Source organism: Ceratotherium simum, chromosome 30 (genome assembly GCF_057802395.1).
Source record: "Ceratotherium simum simum isolate JZ-2026a chromosome 30, ASM5780239v1, whole genome shotgun sequence".
NCBI classification, from domain to species: domain Eukaryota; kingdom Metazoa; phylum Chordata; class Mammalia; order Perissodactyla; family Rhinocerotidae; genus Ceratotherium; species Ceratotherium simum.
In genome coordinates this window covers 30261032-30284815 of record NC_141929.1, presented here as the reverse complement: position 1 = coordinate 30284815, position 23784 = coordinate 30261032, and the positions used below count along the sequence as shown (strand labels likewise).

Below are 23784 nucleotides of genomic sequence, written 5' to 3'. Positions count from 1 at the left end.
TCTAGTGTTACCTTGTGCTTAGGGCGAGAGCTGCTGAAAGGTTTCCCTCAATGTTCCTGTTCCACCCTCAGCTTTAGCCCTGCCCTGTGCACCCGCCCCTCAGAGAGATCAGTGTCCACACTTTCCCCTCCCCCAGTGGTACATTTCTGCTGCTCAGTACTTGGTGTAGACTAACTTGAAGTGGCATCCAGGAGTGGTTTCTCTTATCTTGGTCCAGCCTCAACCTTAGGCAGGACCTGTGTCTCTTGGTGGTGGGGAGAGCAGCTTTCTCAGTGATTCTGCCCCTCTCCAGCAGTAAAAGACCTCTAATGGCCAGGACCCAGGGTAGTCTCCTCTCCCTCTCCCAGGGGAAGAGGGTTTTTAAATTTTCCTTTGCCTCACCTCAATAGGCCTTTCCCAGGACCCCAAGGGAGGTGGGTTTGCTGCCCTTTTCCCAATGGTTTAGAGATTTTATTCCTTAAGGGAGAAGTGTCTGAGTAGAGCTCTATGCCTGCACCCCTGAGGCAGGCTTTCTCTGGTCTTACTACCTACTCCTGATCTTTCTCAGGAGCCCCTGATGGAGGTCCTTGGAGAAGAGTCTGTGTAAACTCCCCCATGGGTCTGAGGCTCCGAAATCTTGTACTCTCACACTAGCCCACACTTGGCCTTTAGCAATTGATTAGAATTTATAGAGTAATTATACTCACACCTATGGTGACCCCATCTTCTGCCTGTAGCAGATAGTAAGTCAGCATGCACATCCCATCTCTCCTCCAAAGTGCCGTCTTCCCAAGACTTCAGGGTCATTGTTCACCTGCAACCTCAGCTCCTTGAATGGTGTGGGAAAACTGATGATTTCGAGGATAATTTAGCCATTTATTGCTGTTAAGGTGGAAGTGACACTCCCTAGAGCTTTCTACATCCCAGCAGAAGCCAGAAGTCACCTCAGGGATTCTGAAAGAAGAAGTTTTAGGGTGACACTTCAGGGACTCACTCTACGAGGTCACATCTTGGACCTGAAGTTGTCCAGGCTGCAGAAGGGGCTCAGATGAGTTGTTAGAAGAGACAGCCTTGGGGATGGGCCTGGTAAGATACTGTGTATGTTGAAGAAAGAATTGTAGACCTGTGGAAGGGTCAGTAAGGGCCACACAACAGTGCCACAGGGTCACCTCGGCACCTCCCCTCTCTCCCACTCCAGGCATATCCTCAGTCTGTGCCACCTCCATCTCTACAGGTAGTTCCACAGAGGGGAGAGGACACTGCACTTTGGCCAGGCCACATCCCGTTGTTGGAAGTTGTTGTGGGCCCATAGATGTGGAGCAGACGCAGAGTCCACCTTGGCAGCTCCCAAGACCCAGGCTGCTGGACTCTCTTTGCCCAGAGGCCAACCCAGACAAGCCAGAGGCACCTTCCTACTGATGGTGCCCTCTGTCTTCATCCTTCTCTCTCTAAGCAGGATGGCTTAACCTTCAGCCTAAGACTCTGACTTGGTGTCCAAAAAAACATTTATTCCCCAAATTGAGGCCACAAATACAAAAATCCACCCTCTCTGGCTTCTTCCCAGTCCCACCAGACAACTCCCCAGCCTCCACAAAGAGATGCCTTTTTGGCCCGTAAACACCTCTGTAGAATACCTCTGTCTGGGCTCTCTAGTCTGAGATACACTTGTCTGAAGCCAGCTGAGCCTCTCGCTTACATTTCAGTGTTCTGTCTGTTGTGGCTCTTCCGCTGCCTTCTTGGCCATGAGCTCTGTCCAGAAAGCCACTTCCTTATCTTTCAGCTTCTGGGCTGCCTGGGTGGTGACACCAATCTGCAGGTACCCTTCATCCTGGTCATATGCCGGCCAATGGGGCAGCCCCTCCCCATTGGGGTTCCTGGGAACAGAATCAAATAAATATTCCTCAAAGCTACTGTGTGGTCCCAACAACCCTCTGAGATTTTCAGGGACCCCTGACTTCATCTCTGCCAAGAGGCTCATAAGCCTCCAGAGACAGGGAGCTCACCACCTCCTGGGCAGCTTGTTCATTTATAGAGAACTGTCATGTCAGAGGAGACAGGTCAGGGAGTTGACCACAACATTAGAAGCTATCTCTTCCCAACAGATCTGCCATAACCCTACCCACCCCTATTCCATCTTTGCCATAAGGCTCACCCATTCCGAGCAAAGTTGGCCCAGAATTTCATCACCATCTTGCTGAGTTCGATCTCCTCTTCTGAGGCACCCTCTGTGGGCAAGAAGACAAAATCCTTTGTTACTCAAGGTGTTTTATGGACCTGTAGCAACAGCATTTCTTGAGAGCATGTTAGAAATTCAGAATCTGAGCCCTTACTCTGCATTTTAAGAAGATCCTGGGTAATTTATCTGCACTTTAACCTTGGGAGTTACTGAACTAGGACTCCGCAAAGGGCTGCAGTCAATCCATAACCTGGCTGCCTTTGTCATCATGCCCAATCTCCCAGCCCTCATCGTGGCAATGCCACCCCCCAGGTTTTCCACTACAGAAACCGCCCCCTCCCAGCATTGCTCCCCTTTGGGTCTTTCCTCAATCTCCTCCACCCACCCACATATACATAGAATCTGAAAAATAACAGAGCTTCAATGTCCTAAGGACTTCACCAACCACAAAATGCCCAAGCACTGATGTGTCACAAACAGGCCTGAGGTGGGTCACAAGTCATCTGTTAGTGGCATTTAAGGTATTGAAGACATTTTTGAAAGGTATCTTTAAAATGTCATATTATTAAATATATTAAATTTAATAAGATATGAGTTTTAGATAGATAGATGGTTGGATACGTAGACACACATTAGCCCTGATTCAAGGTCAACACCCACTCTAACCTTACTCTCGCTCACATTCTGATATGCTCTTGTGAGTAGAAGTAGGTCTGGATTCTTAGAGTGACCATGAATGAGGGCATATGGATACACATTCTCCATCATGCATGTTAGAGCAAGAGAAAGGTTGGGAACCTTTGTAGTTAAAATCAGAGACTGAGACCTGGAGAGAAGGAGGAACTTGTCCAAGGCCACCAAAGAGCTACTTGAACCCAGATCTCCTAATCCCAAGTTTGTAGTCACCAAAGGGCCATCACCTTTTAAAAACGGGGCCCCGAAGACTGAGTAGAGCTCATCCCCGTGGTCCCCTTTCACTGTCTTGGGTCTCATGTCTGATGAGAAGCTTGGGCGATACTCAAACTCATACATGTAGGTGGAGGCTCCGGCATCTGAGGAGACATGGATTCAAGCACAGTTCATTTTACCTGACGCACACCTGGATGGTATCAAGTTCTCCAGGAGCCGTGAGCACTCAGGGTATTGGGGGCACACCTGGATCCCGAGGCGAAAACAACAACAATATTATTAACAGCTGCCCATTGTGAGTGCCAACTGTGTGCTGGATACTGTGTGGCCCTGCCAGAAACCCGGAAACCTCTGGTTATCAACATAATGGAGAAATAGTCTTTCAGAAAAGTTTTGTGACTTGTTTAAAGGCGCATAGTTGGTGGAGGTGGAATGGGATTTGAGCCAGGTGTTTGTTGAATGAATGAGTGAAGATTACATGAATGAAAGCTGAAACTTGGGTAAATCACTTCAAAATAACTATCTTTATAGGGGCACTGGGTAAATTCACATTAACCCCTTTGCCTACTGATACACTCACACTCAAGAACATCTATATAAGTACAGTTTTCACTACTGTATTCCATTGATAACAGGCTAGTTCTATTCCTTTGGAGAATAATGGCAGCCCATTAGGTGTCTTCTGCCCAGTTTTGAGTATTTCCAGCATTTTCTTTTCTGAAAAGAGTGAAGAAAATCCAAGCTGCTGGTCTGAAAGCATGAATATTTACATACAATATGCAGAAAGGAGACAATCTGTCTCTTGTGTCTCAGGAAACCACAAAATCAGCCTTTCCTTTTTCTCTGTCACCTTACAAGTCTTGCCTCCTGCTTGGCCTGAGGAGTGTTGAGTTGGTGGTGAAGAGAGAAGAGGGGCTGAGGAAAGAGGAATTTGCCTCTCTCCTGCCCCTCTCCTCCTCCCCCTGCCTCCTCTCTCACCTCCCTCTCCAAGCCCCAGAGATGTCAGCTTTCCTGCTGATGTTTCCCCAGAGCTGCCATCCCTGCTCCTCCAGGGCTAACTCCCGGGCCATCCGGCCATGGAGATCAGCACTTTGTGTGAATCAGGAGGCCTACAGTGAGTGACTCCAATGAGGGAAAGTTCAGGTCTCACGTCAGCTGGTGGAAAAATTTTACAACTTTTTCCCCCCTTGGGTACAGTAACAAATTTGGAAAATGATGAAAAAGGAGAAATGAATGAAAAGATCACTTATAATCCCACCACTCAGAGAGACCTCAGTTACTAATTTCACCACATCCCATTTATGTATAAAATTGGGCTAATATTATATATCTTATTTTGTAATGACTATAATAGATATTTACATCATTAAATATTCACCCAAATAATGATTTAACATTGGGTCTGGCCCCGTGGCCGAGTGGTTGGAGTTCCACACACTCTAATTAGGGAGTCCGGGTTTGAGGGTTCGGATCCCCAATGCAGACCTGCTCCACTTACCAGTCACGCTATGACGGTATCCCACATATAAAGTAGAGGAAGATTGGCACAAATGTTAGCTAAGGGCTAATCTTCCTCAAGCAAAAAAAAAAGAGAAAGATTGGCAGCAGATATTAGCCTCAAGGCGAATCTTACTCAAGAAAAAAAAAAAAAAGATTTAACAATATATGCCATCCTGACATGAGGACGTAGAATAATTTATTTAATTGCCTCCCTCACCCCCATCATTGAACCTTTGGTTTAGCAAGAGGAGTCATTTGGAATAGGCAATCCCCTGTGGTTCTGTAATCCACTTGTTAATCCTCCTTCAAGGTCAAGCAGAACTCACTGAAAGGAGCGGGTTTAATTGTGTCTCTGCCACTCAAAAGTTTTAGAAAGGAACTCAGAAACAAGCCATAGAGGAAAGACCTTCCGTGAATGAGAGAACTTACTTTTAGGAGGATGCTGCCCTAAAGATATTCTTCTTCTTTTTTTCTTTTTCTTTTTTTTTTAACGTTCTGCCTTAAATCCCTGAGATTTATAAAATTCCTACAATCGCAACACAATTCTTCAAAGGAAAGTAGGGCACAGATTTGGATAATAACAATTAGGAACAAGAGGAGAAGGAAAGAGAGATCTAGTCATCAAAAATATGCAAATTGAGGGGCCAGCCAGGTGGCATACCAGTTAAGTTCTCACGCTCCGCTTCAGAGGCCTGGGGTTCGCCTGTTCAGATCCTGGGCGCAGACCTACCCACCTCTCCTCAAGCCATGCTGAGGCAGTGTCCCATATAGAAGAGCTAGAACTCTACAACTGTGATACAGGACTATGTACTGGGGCTTTGGGGAGAAAAAAGAAAAACCGAAAGATTGGCAACAGATGTTAGCACAGGGCTGATCTTGCTCAAAAAAAAAAAAATATGCAAATTGAAACAATGTGATAGTCTTTCTTTTGGTGAGGAAGGGCTTATGAAATTGGCAGGATTATTTTTGTTTTTTAATCTGAGTATCCCAGGTGAGAGAATTAAGAAATCCACACTTTATACTCTAGAAACCAATTTCAGAACCTGTATCAAAAACTTTAAAATGCTCCTATGTCGCAGCCTAGAAAGTTCACTTCTAAAACCAATCCTAAGAAAATTATTAGAGACTAGGTTAAAGATTTATGCAAGTCAGATGGAGCATAATGTTTTTTGTAGCATCAAAATATGAGCAGCGAGGTTAAATATCCAATAGGACAGGAATAAGTAAAATTTAATGCATCATTCCATGAAATGATGGATGTTTTCAATGAGTTTTTGTTGCCATTGAGGAAATGCCTACAATATAATAGAAGAAATCATTAGAAGAAAATGTATCAGAAATTTATAGCAGACACTTCTAGATGGTGGAGTTATGAGTGATAACGAGTTTCTTTATGAGTTCTCATATTTTCAAAACTTTCTACAACTGTAAGATATTATATATTATTATACAGTAATTTCATATTCAAAAAAGTGCTTTTGTTTTTCCAAAAGAGAGTGAGACAAATGCAAAAATGAAAGAATAACATTGATAAAATCTGTGTAGTCCTGTCAAAAGATCCTAAACTCAAGTCATGAGATATCAAAAAAGAACAGAAGTCCAGTATGGCTGGACCAGTAGACGATGAAGACGGGGATACCACAAATCAAACACATGGTATGAGACAAGACCAAGTTTATGAAAGAAGAGATTTGACCCCAGGTGGCCCCTGGCTGAAGAGTTTCATCAGGACCCTCGGGAGGAGGACGTGGTAACCAGCACCTGTACGTGCAGTACCGAGTGCCTGGGCACATAGTAGGTCAGCTGCAGATACTTTTTATCATTCTTATAACATCCTTAATGTAAAACTCTTCCAGCATGGTTGGAGAGAGATGTCTAAGCCAGATAATCATTTCCTGTCTTGCAGACTAGGTGAAGGAGGGCTCCTAGAAAAGGAAGAGTCCTGTGAGGGCCTCAAAAGACACCCAGAAGAGAAACTTCCTCTCTAGGTGAGCTCACCCACCCTGACTTCACACCCCACCCACACATCCTTGGGTCAATGTGGAAAGCCCTGTGGTAGACCCAGCACACACTTGTATGGATGAAAGCCAGCTGGAGATACTGAGATTCACCAGCCCACCTGTCTTCTCACTTCCCACTGCTCACCGCTTTTGTCTCTTTTGGTCCCTGACAACTCATCTGATCCTATGCTTGACTTCACGGTAGTCCAGCTCCACCAGGTAACAAATTAGTTTCAAACTAGCTCCAACCCTGGAAACCTCCCAAGACGCATATTCTAAGATGTGCTCTCTAGCCTCACAGACCACAAAATTTTCATGTGAGGAGTCCCTGTAGCAGATGCTATTGTTGCCTCACCATGTACATACTTCTGGACATGCCAGCCTGACTTCCTCCTCCGGCATCTGTAGCTCTTTCTCTGAGGTCATTTGCCACCAGAGACCACTATGCCCATGTGTGCAGCAGGTCAAAGAACCAGAGAAATGACTCGTGGAGTTGGAAGATAAATACTTTAGCTCCCATATTGCTCACTCAGGATAACCCTGAGACTGTCTTCTGCTGGTTTTCCAGAGCTCCCCTGCTCCAGTGTCCATGGTGGATACTAGCCTGACAGGGCAGCATGGATTGGCTTCCCTCTCCTTCCTATGTCACTTCTCCACTCCCCTACTGGTGTTTTCTGGGATCCCCTCCCAGAATGCATCTACCTGCATTCACATCCTTTTCCCAAAGTCAGCTTCTGGCAGAAACCAAAAAAAAGACAGTGTCCCACATTACGCGATATGAAATTGACCTCAGAAGCCTGACCCTTGGCAGTTTCCACATATCTGTCGATGCTGAGTGGTGGACAGGACAGACAGTGAAGCTGGTGGGGTCAGCGTCCCTTTCTCGTCCAACCTCTAGGACTCACCTCTGTGGAAACGGGCCACAGTCACAGATGGGACACCAAACATCACATCTCCCAACAAGTCCAGGAACAGGTCTTTCTTTTTGACAGGGTCGTCTGTCCCTCCTAAATACTTCTCAATGGCCATTGGAGTCAGTTCCTCAGGGATTTCCTGAAATGGATCATGAGTGAAAGTGACCACCACCCTCTGGTGAGTGACACAGCTTCTGTTCTTGTGTTAATGGTGAAGCTCTCAAGCCCTGTGCAGCCATGCCTTACTCCTTGGTGAGGTGAAAAAAACAGAAAAAAGGGGGCATAACCCTCTGGTCCCAGTCTTCTTTCTGCAGTTTAATTGCTCTGTGATTTGGGGCAAGCTCCTCCTTCTCTAGGTCTCAGCCAGTTCCTGTGATTCCCCAGACTCTTACAACGATGGGGTAGGACTTCCACAAGAGTGACGTGGCCGTCTTCTGGTCCAGCTTGCCTTCAGAGAGTGGGAGGCCTATCATCTGTTAAAACAATGGTTAAGCAATTGTGAATCATTGGAAATTAGCAGAAAGACTCAAACTGACCAACTGATCAACCCAATGCAGGCTGAAGGTCGCCTTGTCATGTCTTGACAGGCATGGGTCTTTGGTGAATTGGGCTGAATCAATGAATCAAATGGACACACATCCAGAAACTCAAGGATTGCAAAGAGGATAAAGTAAGTGTTAAGAGAAGCTGCCGCAGTCCTTTGCAGTCTGTATGTGTATATATGGCAGGCTAGAGTCCCCACAATGGTCACTGAGACAGAGAGGGAGAGTTTAAGCCAGGCTAGTGTTGAAGTGGAGGGCTCTGGGCAGAGCACAGAGACCTCAGAAATATCCTCCCTGTCTCAGCTGACTAAGGAAGTCCCAAATCCTGCCCTATGGCTTTGGTCCTTCAGTATAACCTCTGAAATTGTTCTGAACTGAGAACTGCAGAACTCTGCACATAACAGCTCCATCCAAATCTCTGCACTAAGGGACTCGACCAAACTCTAGTAAGGTTTCTAGCAGCTTAAGGCCCTGTCCCTAGGATGATCCCAGCTTCCTTTAAAATGCCTGCATGAGAAAACTCCCTGCTGCCAGGAGAATTTACTGTTTGTTCCAGCCAAAACCTGGTGATAGGTAGATAAGTCCCTGAACATCCCTTAGAGCAGTTTCTTTAGAAATCTTGTAATTACAAATCCTTCCTCTGCCATTTGAGATACAAATCTACCATCCTATAGTGTTTCCTCAAGGACCTGAGAGCCATCTCTTTGGAATGCAAACATTCAGGGAATGACTTGCTCTCTCTCAGTCCCTGTGGGAGGATAAAGACCTGACTTCAGTGGACATCTTGCTCCCACCTACCCACTGCCTCCTGTCATAAAGACAGGAGAGTTTAGTTCTCCTCTGGATAGGTGCCAATTCACTAATCCAAGTGGCCTAGTCACATGGACAAACCCCCTTCCCACCCCGCAGCCTTTCCCTGATCACACCCAGCCTTTAAATGGGCTCCAGCCTTTAGTTTCAGGGACTAGAGTTCAGTTCATGCTGGACTCTTCCCTAATGCAGTGGTATGACTGAATAAAACCCGTCCTCACCACTTCAACTTGTGCCGGCTTTGTCTATATTTGGCAGAAAGGGAAATCCCTTCCTGTCTTTTTGCAGTCAATTTTAACTCAAGAGGAAGCAAGCTCCTCTGAATCTTTCCAGTTAAATGACTAGGAGCATGTGTGGGATTTATGGAGAAACTATGAAAGCACCAAGCCCAACAGGAGAGGCTGCAGGGCCCCAGGGCTCACTCTCCTTAATCCCCAAGCTCCTTCCCCTTTACAGGCCTCAGTTTTCTCATCTGTCCAGAGATTATCTCTACAGGCCCCTCAGCATCGACATTTCAGGATTCTTGAATGGAGAACAGTCAGATAGTGTTTGGGGAGAGGGATCTCTGTGGCTGCATACCCAGGTGATAGTTGGTCCATCCCACACAATTTGACATTTCCAGAGACATCCATGGAAATGTCAACTTGTGTAAAGGTGACAGCAGCCCTGGACCCTGAGGGGTGTCTGAAGAAGGAGGAGCTCCTATGATCCAAGATGGGAGGGGTGATGTGATGGGCAGAGGGGTGAGTCTAAGAGGCCCTGACACGCTCACCATTGGAAGAAGCCAGCCAAACTCTTGCTTGTTGATTCCGACAATGTAGGGAACAGTGTTGAATTTCTTTTCAGCCAGAATCTCTTCAGGCATCTTTGGCAGCACCACTCCATCAACCACAGTGGCCAGAAAGGGATGGCTCTGGGGAACAGGGAGCATAGTGTCTGTGCTTCACCTCTTGAGGGAACACCTGCCTCCCCATCTCCACCTGTCTGAGCACAAGGCCAGTGTGGCCGACCAGCGTGGATTTCATCTGTTTCCCTGCTATACCCCCAGCTCCTGAATCAGGTCCTGGCACTCAGTAAGTGTTAATTAAATCTTTGCTGAGTGACTGAATGAATCTCATTTAATCCTCACAACACCTTTTAAGGTAGGTGCTACTGTCACCAGGGAGAGAGCAGAGAGGACAGAATTGTAGGACTTTGCAGAGGTAAACTTATGGGAACCTGGCAATGCCTTTGAAGGTAGGAGGGGAGGAGGAAGGACATGGGAGGATACTGCTGGAGTTTCCTGCGTGGCTGGGAGGAGGGAGGTGTCCTCAGGACTGAGACTCTGGGCTCCCTTCCTGACGGCCCTGCACACAGTGCAGCTTGTACAGATAATCAAGCCTGCAGCCTCCAGGGGAAGATCTGGGCCCCTCACTGAAGGCTCCTGAAGAAACCCCTCATCCAGTTATCTCCACCTCCCCATAGTGGAAGTTTCCAGTCAAGCCTTCTCCCTTGAGAGCATTTTTGGGAGCAGGAAATGTAAACAAGAAAAGAATAGGCTGTGTCCAGGGGACACAGAGTTGATGACAGGGAACACTGGACTGGGAGTCAAGAGAATGGGTGCCAGACCTATGTCTGGTCCTCTCGGCTATGTTACTCAGACAAGTCACTGTCCCTCTCTGGGCCTCAGCAATATAAACACAAGGAGTTACTATGAGTCCACAGAGAGAATTTTTTCATTCTTCATTAACTGGAGCTTAAATATGTCAAGACTTAAAATCTATAATCAAGAAACCAAAGGTCCTTACCTCTCTGGGGTCTTCAAGAAACTCAAGAGTGAAAAATTTCTGTGAAGACAAAGGCAGAGGATGTGGGTGAGAAGCTTCCTGGGAGAAAAGCTGGACACTGGCTCCCCTGGGCCTGAGCACAGGGTGTGGGTGTAGCAGCGGGAGGGGAGCTCTGAGGAGGATGTCTGTGGTTGTGTCTGCCCTGCCCTCCATTCATTTGCCCTTCTACTTTCTCCAGGCAACAACATCCTAATTTTCTTTTAGGGAGACCTCTCTCTTCCCCACCCTTACTCCATGAATCCAGGCAACTGTATGTGACATGTTTCCCTAACTACAGAGATTAGTTTAGGGATGGACACAGCCCATGTCAGTCCAATACATTTTACCCCAAACTTTAGCTGGAATTATTGGGAAGGACGGTTTCTAAGCAGCTAGCATATAAGTCTCGAGTGCTATTGTTTTTTTTTAACCTCCCCAGGAGACAAACCTGCCTAATACTGAAGCCAACACTGAGAAAGAAAAAGCTGAGGGACAGAGACAGATAGATTCGTAATAATATCAGATGTGGATCTGGATCCAGCCATGCCTGAAGCCATCTACTCCTGAATCATAGTTTAGTTTTCAGTTAGTTACCTGAAGATTCTGTTACAATACATTTATTTTTCTGCTCTAGGCACTTTGAGATGATATTTCTCATCTTGTATTAGAAAGTCCTGACTCATAGAAGCTCATGGAAATTCACCCTACGCTACACTTCTCTATGTTGCATGTTCACCAAGATTACGCTGATTGCAATGTTACATTACAGCTAATGGGTCTGATCAGTATACAGCAAGTGACCAGTAAGTCTCCATCCATTATGTGTTTGTAGCCCTGCCAGTCATGTGTGTGTGAGTGTGTGTGTGTGTGTGTGTGTGTCTATTAAGGAGAGTAGATAATCATGGAAACACTTCCACGTGATTTCAAAAAATCTCAGAAGGATAACATGGGCTCTTATGTTCTCTGGGTTTTCCCAAAGTTACCACCCTCCCCTTATAAGTTGGATTCGCAAGTCACATGGAGAATTGCTAAAATAAATTTGCCTTGTTCTAGACATCAGAAAACAGTTGTGTTTTTATTCTTTGAAGACTTTGTTCAACTTATTTCAGCTAGAGAAACCAGGATCCAAGCCCCAAGGCAACAGTAGAGTCATTCCATGAAAATAGAGCTGAATTCAATGCTAGAGACCTATCCTTGGGGGTCCAGGAGTATCCTCAGGAGCCCAGAGTCCAGACAGAGAGTCCAGGGGCTCAGGCTACTCTGGGGCTCACATTCACACATTACCTCCACAAAAAAGAATAGTTCCTGTTGGTTCTAGATGCTGTATTCTCTGGGCGTCTGTCCTTGTGATGACCTGCTGCCATAGCCATCCATCAATCCTCAATTTCACCTTTTCTGTGAAACATCCCTGTTGACTATATTGAATGTTTCCCCTCTCTATACTCCCACTACACTTAAGCCACAAAGTATATGGTGTGTTTCTCCTGAATAATTTCTTGTGAGCAGAGACTATATTTGATTCAAGTCTGCATCATCCTCCCTGTTACCACCGCCCCCCCCCATACACCTAGCAGGGATAGATGGATGGATGGATGGATGGATGGATGGATGGATGGATGGATTAGTAGGTCAATACACGAAATATGAGTGAATTGGATGTATAAGTGGATAGATGGATGATAACTACAGATAGGTGATGGATGGATCATTGATTTTAGAAGGAGGAATGATGAGGTGAAGAAATATAGTGGCTGATGATGCATGGATGATTGATAAGGTGAATGAAAGTCATCAAGTCATGGATGGATTGATCCTAGACTGATGAAAGGATGTAGATGAATTGGATAGACTGTTGGATGGATAGATGTATAACAAGATGGTGAGTGGATGGATGGATGAATGGATGGATGGTTGGTTGGATAGATTAATGGATGGATGTACAGATATTCGAGAGTCATAATTAAGGCAGAGTCTCAGAAAATTTAGAAAATTGGGCCACAATTGGGTTATAATGGAGGTAGCTTCTAAATTAACCAATATAAATTGTGATGGCCTTTCTGAAAAACTTTGTTCTTAATATCCCCATCCCCAAAATTCATGATGGTAGTTACCTCTGGGAATATGTAATGTTTGATTTCTTAAAAATATATCTGATTTCAACATCACTAATTATTAGGGAAATGCAAATCAAAACCACGATGAGCTATCACCTCATGCCTGTCAGAATAGCTATTATTACAAAGACAAGATATAACAAGTGTTGGAGAGATTGTGGAGAAAAAGGATCCCTCATACACTGCTAGTGGGAATGTCTATTGATGTAGCCACTACGGAAAACAGTATGGATATTCCTTAAAAAATTAAAAATAGAACTACCATATGATCCAGGTACTCCACTTCTGGGTATTTAGCCAAAGAATAGAAAAATATTAATTTGAAAAGATATATTCACCCCTATGTTCAATGCAACATTGTTTATAATAACGAATACTTGGAAACAACATAAGTGCCCATCAACAGATGAATGGATTAAGAAGATGTGTTATATATATACAACAGAATATGACTCAGCCATAAAAAAGATGAAATCTTGCCATTTGCACCAATGTGGATTGATCTTGAGGGTATCATGCTGAGTGAAATAAGTTGAATGGAGAAAGACAAATATCATATGACTTCACTCACATGTGGAAGATTAAGAAAAATAGCAAGCACGTAGATACAGAGAACGGATTGATGGTTACCATATGAGAAGGGGTGTGGGGGGAGGGTAAAAAGGGTAAAGGGAGAGAATTGGATAGTAACAGACAGAAGCTAGACTTTTGGAGGTAAACAGGATGTAGTCTATACAGAAGTCAAAATATGATGACGTACACCTGAAATTTCTATAATGTTACAAACCAATGTTACCTGAATTAAAGTGCGCACATATCTGAAAACAAGAATGGAAAAATAGTAAGTTTTAATAGAGCTGGAAGATTATTACACAATAGTCCATTGTGTTATTTTTTGACTTTGCTAATGTTTGAGATATTTCACAACAAAAAAAGAAAATTCTTATGAAGATCCAGAGGCTGACATTATTCCCGAGGACAGACACTGTCCCAGGCAGTTTTTCTGGGGCAAGCGGACAGCTGAAACGGTGAAGTCTGGGCCAAGTTTACAGTGGGGAGGCTTGTGAGGCCATGAGAATGGATGCACCTACCATCTTCCGTGACGTCTCCAGGAGCTCCTCCTCTGTCTTCTTGCGCAGGCAGTGAACAATGACAGCCGAGACAGTGGTGTTACACCCAGAAAAGTCCGCAAATTGCTGCAGAGATCACAGGTGACAACAAAATTCAAGAGACATGTCCCTTCCCTCGGTCAATAAAGAGGTCTTCCATCCCAACCTCAATTTCTAACAGCAGCAGAGGGGGTGGCAGAAAATACTCTAGACCAGCAGGTGTGGGTCCTGGTCCTATCATACCAATTACACAGTCTCTGTCTCTTATCTCTGTTAAAATGGGCATAAGGATCTCAGAGCTGAAGATCTAAGGAGAGGCAGCATGGAGTGGGGCTTAAGAGCATGGAGTCCGTAATCACAGTGTCTGGTTTCAAATCTCAGCTCATCCACTTAGCAGTCATTTGGCCTCTGGCAAGTCACTTATAAAGTGACCAGAGGAGAAGATGCAGATGGACAGAAGGCAGGGTACATGATGGCGGGGCCATGGAGAGTGTGTAGGGCTCTCTAGAGCCTAGTACAATGTCTGACACAGAATCAGTGCTCAGTATGTATTTGCTGAATAAATAAAAAGGCACAGAGAAAAGCAGAGGAGAGAGAGAGAGAAAGAGGGAAAGTATGAGAAGATGAAAGAGAGAGAGAAGGAAGAATAATAAGAGTCTTAGATTCCCTTCATTTTCCCTATTTCTGGTTCTTGCTTGATAGAAAAATCCAGCCACATCTCTCTCGCCTGTTTCCTTTAAATAAATTCCTCCTTCTCCACTTAAGCCTGGTCAACTGGGCTTCTGTTGTTTATAACCAAAAATTCAGAAGAACAATCTCCAAAATTATAAAAATTCCTGGTGTCTTCCTTTCCTCTCCTCCTACTTACCAGCCCCTCTCCGTCTGGCTGCTGCCCCCACCACTTCAGGAAAACTGCTCTCACAACCCGACCAAAACGTTCCACATCACTGATTCCAGTGGGTGCTCCTCAGCAGAGCCGCCTGTTGATCACTCTTCCTTGGCTTCCTAACAGTCTCCAGATAAAGACAAAGTCCTCACAGGGTCGTGCAGCATGGCCCCTGCAGTGTCCCCGTCCTCAGCTCACTGCAGTTCCCTCTGTTCCTTCTGCTCTGGCCATTTCTCCCTTTCTTGTTCTCACTTACTCTGTACTTCCTCTTGCCACAGAACATTTGCACATGTTGTTCCCTCTTACTGGAATGTTCTTTTCTCATCAAATAAATTACTGCTCATCATTCTGATCTCAACTCATTGACCATTCTTTCCAGGAAGACTTTCCTGATAACCTCCCCCTACTCACTGGAATTATCGCTCCTTTTGGATTCTGTTATGACGTCAGGTACCTCTGCTTTATTGCTCTTGTTGCAGTTGACATTTTGTAATTTGTGTGATTATGAAATTAATCTGTCTCTTCCATTAGGATGGAAGCTTCATGAGGTTGCTAGACGTCTGGTTCTACCAAAATTATTTGTTGAATGAATGACTGAATCACTGAATGAATTCTCCAGGAATCACCCCCAGTCACAAGGTCCTCAGGGAGGGACCACTCCAGGCTCACACACTGCAAGTGGGTTCACCAGAACTGAGACCCTGAGACAGACAAGACACTCCACTGCCCACTGTCTTGCTCAGCCCCCACCTTGGCACATGTTGGGAAGTGTGGTCAGTGGACAGTGCCCTGTGCTGACAATCCAGTATCATGACCTTGAGTCCCAGCTCTGCCCTGATCACTCTCTGACCTTCACAAGCTGCTTCCACTCTCGGCCCAGTTTGCTCAGCTGGATACCTGGGAGGTTAGGTGAGGGGTCTCCTTGCCCTTCCCACTCAGTCATTCTCACTTCTGTGATCCTTTGAGCATGTCAGCTGGATCCCACAGCAAGGAAGGCCCCTGAAGACTCCAGGAGAGCAGACCAAAGGGTGCAGGGGTGGTCCAGTGTGACACCTACCTGAGCAACAGCCTTCGTGTAGTCATTGTCCACGACAGCTTTGAAGGCCACACCACTCTCAGAGATGGCCCGGTGGAAGAGGTTCTTAGCCAGTGGAGATAACACCTGGGAGGGGAGGCAGAGGAAGGGAGTTTATACTCATGGGGAGGGGTCTTCAAGAGCTACCCCCATCCACAGCTCTGCCCTGGACCATTCCCCTGGAGACCCTGGGGCTCAGTGGACATGATGGGTCCTTGCCTGGCCTGGCCTGTTCCCCAGGCTGACCTGGGACTCAGCTTCTCCAAGAAAACTTCCCTTAGTTGGAGGGAGACAGGAGCACAGAGTGAGCGACAGACAGGAAGTGTGTGGCACGAGCTGGTTATAACAATCAAAAGTTTCTGAAAGACTCTTAGAAGTTCCTAGCAACACTTTCAAGACATGGTTCTGATTCTGCATTTCCATTACTCAGAATACATCCTAAGAAAAACGATCATGGAGGCACACGTTTTCTAAGAATGCTCATCTGTTCAAATAGTTAAAATTGTAAATAGCCAAAGGTTGCAATACTATGGTATTGGTTAAATAAGCTATTATTCATTTTTACATGGAGAACCAGGTGGCTTTAAAAAATAAAATTAAGAAAGAGTAATTAATGGCTAGGGAAATATTTATGTTATATTATAATGTTAAGGAAGGTTTTTTGTTTAAAAAAATCATAGATTATGATATAGATGATAGATAGGTAGATAGATAGGATCAGTCATGGAAAAACATCTAGAAAAATACATATCAGAATGTCCATGGTGACTATCCCTGGATAACGGGATTATGGATGACTTTTCACTGGTGTTATCTGTACTTTACGTTTTCCTCCACTGTATAAAATATAAAAACATTTTCCTTTGAGTATTCAGCTATGAAACAAATACATGTATTAAAAATACAGTAATAGTGCTGACCCTCTGCTCAGTTCTGAGGCAGCTGGAGGGTTCCTTACAGCTCCCAGCACCTTCTAAGTTGGTTTTCCATCTTTGATTCTCTCAGTGTTTCCCTCAGCCCCATTCCCCACAGCAGGTTTCCAGGCCATGTCTGTGTCCCATTCCCCTGTCCCATCCCTCCCCATCCCACCTTCTGACCCCTCCTCCTTCCTACCCAACTTCCCTCAACCCAGCTCCATCCCTTAGTCACAGAGATGGCAACCTTCTTTCTTGGGCATGGACGGGACATCAGACCACCTCAGAGGAGGCTCCTGACCTGTTTTAGTTCTCATGTCCTCCTGATATGTAGATCTAGCTTTAAGACAAACCATGACACTCTGCCCAAGTCTCATGGTTTCCTCCTCTTATTCATAACTTATTCCGACCACTACTTCCCAACAGAATGAGGTGAGTCCTAATGTCAAAATGATTAGGAAGGGGAGCGAGAGCTCAACTCATTGAGAAGAGAGGGAATGCCAATGTTGCAGCTGCTGCTGCATATTATTATAGCCCCAGGATGCTAACCTGAGGTTTGAGCTTCCTGGGGGCCAAGGAGTGTTTGGCCATTAACTCTCCACCATGTGATGCTATGCAGAGTGGAGTCAGTCTTGAATCGGGTCTTGTGAGTAAGAGTGCCTGTGACTAGATTGGTTGGTCTCCACATCAGGACCAGGAACACTTACAAGAACAGAGACACTTTCCCCTCCGGCTGACTCTCCAAAGATGGTCACGGAGCCTGGGTCCCCTCCAAAGTCGGCAATGTTCTCCTGGACCCAGCGCAGTGCAGCCACCTGGTCCAAGTGACCCCAGTTTCCCCGGCTGTGCTCGTCCCCTGTGCTGAGAGTAAGAGAACAGGGTGGAGTGAGAGCAGAGACATCATGGCAGGGCTCTCAGGACCGTAGAAGGGGGTCTGGTGAGCCTTCTGGAATAAGATGGGTCTTCCACAGCCCTGACACAGGGGTCTTCACCTGCCTTCCTCTCCTGCAGCATGTTCTGTTGTCGGCTCTACAGTCCTTCATCCCCATCTATCTATTGAGCATCTATCATGTATACACACTGTTCTAAGAGCCAGGATCCCACCTGAGAACAAAACAGGCAAATCTCTGAGTACACAGAACTCACTCTACAGATCATAAACAAATAAACAGATAAGTATAGAATATAATGTCAGGTAGTGAATGTGCTTTCAGGAAAAATACAACTGGGTAAGGGCAAAGGCAAAGGTGGGGCAGTGGGGTCCTATTTCAGATCACATGACCAGGGAAGGCCTCTTAGAGGCTGTGGCATTTGAGTAGAGACCTGAATGAAGGAGCACAGAGCCTTGCAAATATCCAAAAAAGGGAATTCCAGGTGGAAGAAAGAGAAAGTGCAAAGGCCCTGGAGTCCAGTGCACAAAGTGTGAGTGTAGCACATGCAGCTAGAGAGGGCCCTGTGGGCCTTGGTAAGGACGTCAATGTCATTGTAAGTAAGGAGGAAAGTCACTTAGGGAAGGACATGACACCATTTATGTCTTAAATGATCACTCTTGTTACTGTACAGATCAGACAGAGTGTAAAATAGCAGGGTTATAGAAGTAGGAGGTTGTTACAATAATCCAGGTGAGAGAAAAAAAGGGCTTTGATTAGGGTGGGTGTAAAGGAGGAGGTGAGAAGTGGGTGGATTATGAATATAATTTAAAGGTGAAGGCAAGCAGATTCTCTGGTCGACTGGATTTGGTGTGTGAGAAAAAGAGAAGAATCAAGGCTGACCACAAGACCTTTACCCTGATCACCCAGAAGGATGGAGCTGCCAGCAGATGAGCAGGAGGCCCTGTGGGGAAAGTAGAGTGTTTTTGGGGAGCAGTAGTTGGAGTCCAGGGTTTAGTCTGTCCCTGTGAAGTGTGAGGTGCCCTTTAGACGTCCAGGGGTGACAGCAGGAGGTAGAAGAACGTAGTTAATGATGTGCATCTGGGTTTCAAAGGAGAAGTTGAGGCTAAAAATAGGGAGCTGTGAAAGTGCCCCTTGAGGTCACTCAGGGTGGCAGTGGAGATGGAGAAGGAGATGCACACAGAGGACTGAGTACAGGGAGGAGGAGGGTCCAGTGAAGGGGCCTAGAAAGAGCAATCCATGAGGTAGGAGATGGTCAGGAGCCGAGGGAAGAAAGCATTTTAAAAATGTGTGAGCAATCTTGAGTGGATGCTGCCAAGATGGTGTGTGGGTGTCTGCCAATGTTGGCCAAGAGCTGGTGGGTCACTGGTGACCTTGAGCAGAACAGTCTAGTGGCGTGATCGGAGTGAAAACCTGATTGATGTAGGTTTGAGGAGAGACAGGGAGGAGAGGAGCAGGAAGAGCAAATGCAGCTGTTTTACTGTAATGGGGAGCAGAGAAATGGGCCGTGGGTGAAAGAGACGAGGAGTTTCAATGAAGGCAATACATCCTGGGACATGACTCACCTGGGATAACCCTTCTCCAGCTCCATAGGTCTTTGCAGTGAGGAGCCCACCCTTCCCCCAGCCCGCCCATCAGCCATCTCAGAGTCAGAGGTCCTGGGGCTGGTGCATTCAGAAAAGGCTCCCAGGAACTGTGTCCTGCAGGAAATGTGGTTTCCATGGAGACTCAATGGAGAAAACTCTAGCCTTGACTCATGCATGTGCCAAATGCAGAAGGAAATTAGATGAGTGGATCCAACATTCCTCCTGGGAGGTTTCCCACTGGATTCAGATGCTGCCACAACCTCCCAGCTCCAGCCACCCATACCTTCACACACAAGCATTCACTGAGCTCCCACCATGAGCTTGCTCCTTCCTTACTTTCCTACGAGGTAAAATGTGTAAGCCTCTGAATGCTGTACTGCATGCTCCCATTTTAGAGGTTGCAATATGCTGGGGCAGCACAGGTGAAAGGAGTTAAATATTTCAGAGAAGGTAACATTTCAGTTCAACCTTGCAATATGAATAGGAGTTTGTCTGGTAGAATAGGCATTCCAGGCAGAGGAAATAGCAAATGCGAAAGCTCAGAAACAAGTGGACCAGGGTGGCTGGGAATGAGAAAGTAGCTGGAGCCCAGTTATGAAAGGATTTGGGTGACTTATTAGGGAATTTAGCAAAGATCCCCTTGAGGGCTGACATGACAAGAGTGGGGTCCTAGCATCCTTGCTTTGGGGGTCAATGTGCAGTGAGGAGTGTCCAGTATCTTACCTGAAGAATCCCCAGATGCCCAGGCGGTACTGAATGGTCACCACCACCACATTTTCATGGGCAGAGAGGGCCAGCCCATCATAGCTTGATGCCCCACCTAACATCAGACCACCTCCGTGAATCCACACCATCACCTGGACAGGCAGGAAGCAACAATACTGGATACAGACAGCAGAGTTGGGAGGGACATCATGATGTTGTCTGCTTTGGTCACTCACCTCTTACTGATGACTCAAGGCAGCTGTTACCCAAAGCCCACCAGTCCCCAGCAAAGTTGGAGTAGGCAGTTGCCCTCATCCCCAACTCTCCCAGCTGGGGTGCAGGCCATGACCCCATTCAAGGCATCCTCATTGGCCCTGCCTGTCCCACCATCCTCAGTGCCTCCTGCTCCCACGGCTCTTCATGCTGGGAACATCGTCATGGGAACAGCCAAGACTAAGGGTGCCATTTTATCTCCAACACTCCCATCATCCTCATGCCTGGACCCCTCATCCAGCTCAAAATACTCTTCATGCCACAGCCCTTGTACTTCAGCTTTGAAGTAGTTACCTCTTATGTGGTTAGTTAAACTTCTGTCATGTGTGAATGATCATCTCAAGAAGCACACATGCTCCCAGTGGTGTGTCTTCCTAATATGCCTTCCCTCTGCCTCCTCCTGATTCCTCTGCATCCCAAAATCTCACCCATCCTCCAAATCCCAGTCTAAAAGCCACCTCCTCCAAGAAGTCATCAATCATTTGACTAACATGATCTGAGAACCTACTATGTGCCGGGGACTTTGAAAAGAATTAAGGATGAGAGTGTACACGACAATTCAGAACACCTGGCTCTTGCATTTAAAGAGCTCACACAGCAGAGAAGTGAGAAAGGCTAACATAATAGTGTTGTTATAAAAACTAACTATGTGCTGATAGCAACATCAGCATCATGGTGGAGTGAGCTTTCCCATAAACTCTTCCCCCCATAAGATACAACAAAAGGGACAGTCACAGACCAACAAGGAAGTCTCACACAGCAAAAAGTGACATTGGAAGACCCACACTGCTGCACATCTGAGAGTGGACGTGCTGGGGCCCCAGGAGCAAGTGCAGAGAGGTAAGGAGAAATCCTCTCCCTCCCCATCAGATCCGCCACTCAGTCCACGTGGCTCCCAGGAAGGGGGGAAGGGTGGCCCTCTATGGCAAAACCATGGCTCTTTGGGCTCTCTCAGCCTGTGGGAAACTCCCACACAGAGGACTCAGAACTGCTGCAGGAGTGCCAGCAATGTCTGAGTACTGCAGGAGAGTGGATAATGAGGGGCTAGTGAGAAGCAACCCCCACTCCAGAGACCCAGCAGGCAAAAGAGAGAGCCCCTCCCCACCGCATGCCCAACACAGCTGCTCAGCGGACCAGTCAGAGCAGCTGCCGTGGAGGGCAGGCAGCCACCCTGGAGTGCAGGCAGCCACCCTGGAGTGCAGGGGGCTCAGATTCCACAGCCCTTGACCCCCACATGGTGGCGGCAGGTAGAAACTGCAACCAGATATTTCCAGCATGAGGAAAAACAGTGAATACAGGAATTAGAAGGCAAAAGTACATTAAATTGCCAGACCAGAAGGAAAATGACGAGCACCCAGGAATCAACCCAGAAGACACAGAAATCTATAATCTAAACAACAGAGAATTCAAAATAGCTATCATAAAAAAAGCTCAATGAAATACAAGAAAACACAGATAAAGAATTCAATGAGATAAGGAGTTTCTTCACAAAAGAGATTGAAATCATAAAGAAAAATAAATCAGTATTGATGGAGATGAAGAATACAATGGAGGACACAAAGGAAAATCTGGAATCTTTAAAGAACAGAGCTGACAATATGGAGGAAAGAATTAGCATTATAGAGGATAGGAAAACAGATATGCTCCAGATGGAGGAGGAGAGAGAACTAAGACTAAAAAGAAATGAAGAAAGTTTCCGAGAAATATCTGACTCAATTAGGAAAAGTAACATAAGAATTATAGGTATTCCTGGGTTGGCCCTGTGGCTTAGTGGTTAAGTGCATGGGCTCCGCTACTGGCGGCCTGGGTTCAGATCCCTGGCGTGCACCGATGCAAGGCTTCTCCAGCCATGCTGAGGCCACGTCCCACATACAGCAACTAGAAGGATGTGCAACTACGACATACAACTAGCTACTGGGGCTTTGGGGAAAAAGAAAGAAATAAATAAAATTATAAAAAAAAAAAAGAATTATAGGTATTCCTGAGGGAGAAGAGAGGGAAAGAGGAACAGAGAGCCTATTCAAGGAAAGAAGAGCTGAGAACTTCCCAAATCTTGGGAAGGAGCAGTAAATACCAGTAAGTGAAGCCAATATCACCTAAATATATCAACAGGGAAAGGCCCACTCCACAGCATATAGTAGTAAAGCTGGCAAAAGTCAATGACAAAGAAACAATACTAAGGGCAGCTAGACAAAAACAAAAAATAAGGTACAAAGGAACCCCCTTCAGGCTCTCAGCAGATTTCTCAACAGAAACTTTACAGGCTAGGAGAGACTGGAATGATATATTCAAAATACTGAAAAACAAAAACTTTCAGCCAAGAATACTCTATCCAGCGAAAATATCCTTTGAATATGCTGGAGAAATAATAACTTTCTCAGATAAACAAAAGCTAAGGGAGTTCATGGCCATGAGACCCCCACTACAAGAAAATCTCAAAAGGCCCTCAGGCCTGAAAAGAGAAGAGAAAGGGAATAAAAAGCTTGGAGCAAGGAGAAAAATAGGTAGGCAAAATCAGAAAAATAGTAGATCTTTACTGGAATATGTTAGCAACCACTTAAATACACAAAATCAAAGATCAAAGGAAAGAAAACACCAAAAATAAATATAACCTCATCACTATAAACACACACCCACAACACAAGATAGAATAAGCTGTGACAAGAATAACTTAAAAGAGGAAGAGGAAAGAGATTCAATTGATTTAGTATAAGGAAATAAGAGAATGGACTATCTCATACACAAGAGTTTTTATACAAACCTCAAGGTAACCACTAAACAAATAATCAGAAGAAAATCACATATGATAAATAAAGAGAAAACTAAAAGAGTCATAAGACAGAACAACCAAACCCATTTGCCAGTCCAAAACATCCAGGACAAGAAACAAAGGAAATGCAAAAGAACCGGAAAATAAGAGATAAAACAGCAACCTTAAGCCCTCATATATCAATAATTACTCTAAAAGTAAATGGATTGAACACTCCAATCAAAAGATACAGAGTGGCAGAATGGATTAAAAAGCAGGACCCAACAATATGCTGCCTCCAGGAAACACATCTCAGCTTTAAAGACAAGCACAGGCTCAGAGTGAAAGGATGGAAGACAATACTCCAAGCTAATGGCAAACCAAAGAAAGCAGGTGTTGTGATACTTAGATCAGACAAAGTAGACTTCAAGATAGAACAGGTTAAGAGAGACAAAGAGGGGCAATATATAGCGATAAAAGGGACACTCCACCAAGACATATCAATTATAAATATATATGCCCCCAACATAGGAGCACCAAAATACATAAAGCATCTATTAACAAACCTAAAAGGAGATATTATCAACAACACAATAATAGTAGGGGATCTTAATACCCCACTTACATCAATGGATAGATCATCCAGACAAAAAGTCAATAAAGAAACAGTGGACTTAGATGAAAAACTGGAGGAGATGGATCTAGTAGACATATACAGAGCACTCCATCCAAATACAGCTGACTACACATTCTTCTCAAGCGCGCATGGAACGTTCTCAAGTATGGATCATATGTTGGGAAGCAAGGCAAGCCTCAATAAATTTAAGAAGATTGAAATCATAACAAGC

The 23784-nt window shown here is 45.4% G+C and overlaps 1 protein-coding gene across 1 annotated transcript in view; it reads right to left on the bottom strand.

Annotated features, from left to right (window-relative positions):
- Positions 1 to 1678: 1678 nt before the first annotated feature.
- LOC101408396 (liver carboxylesterase 1-like) overlaps positions 1679 to 23784 on the bottom strand; it is a 32685-nt gene continuing 10579 nt past the window's right edge. Inside the window, exons 4-14 of the mRNA XM_087420347.1 lie at positions 19933 to 20066; positions 17441 to 17594; positions 15802 to 15906; positions 13841 to 13945; positions 10618 to 10656; positions 9603 to 9743; positions 7871 to 7951; positions 7470 to 7617; positions 3076 to 3207; positions 2132 to 2204; positions 1679 to 1853 (exon numbers count right to left, since the gene is read on the bottom strand). Coding sequence (XP_087276473.1) covers positions 1679 to 1853; positions 2132 to 2204; positions 3076 to 3207; positions 7470 to 7617; positions 7871 to 7951; positions 9603 to 9743; positions 10618 to 10656; positions 13841 to 13945; positions 15802 to 15906; positions 17441 to 17594; positions 19933 to 20066 — 1287 coding nt within the window. The remainder of the gene's footprint in view (positions 1854 to 2131; positions 2205 to 3075; positions 3208 to 7469; positions 7618 to 7870; positions 7952 to 9602; positions 9744 to 10617; positions 10657 to 13840; positions 13946 to 15801; positions 15907 to 17440; positions 17595 to 19932; positions 20067 to 23784) is intronic.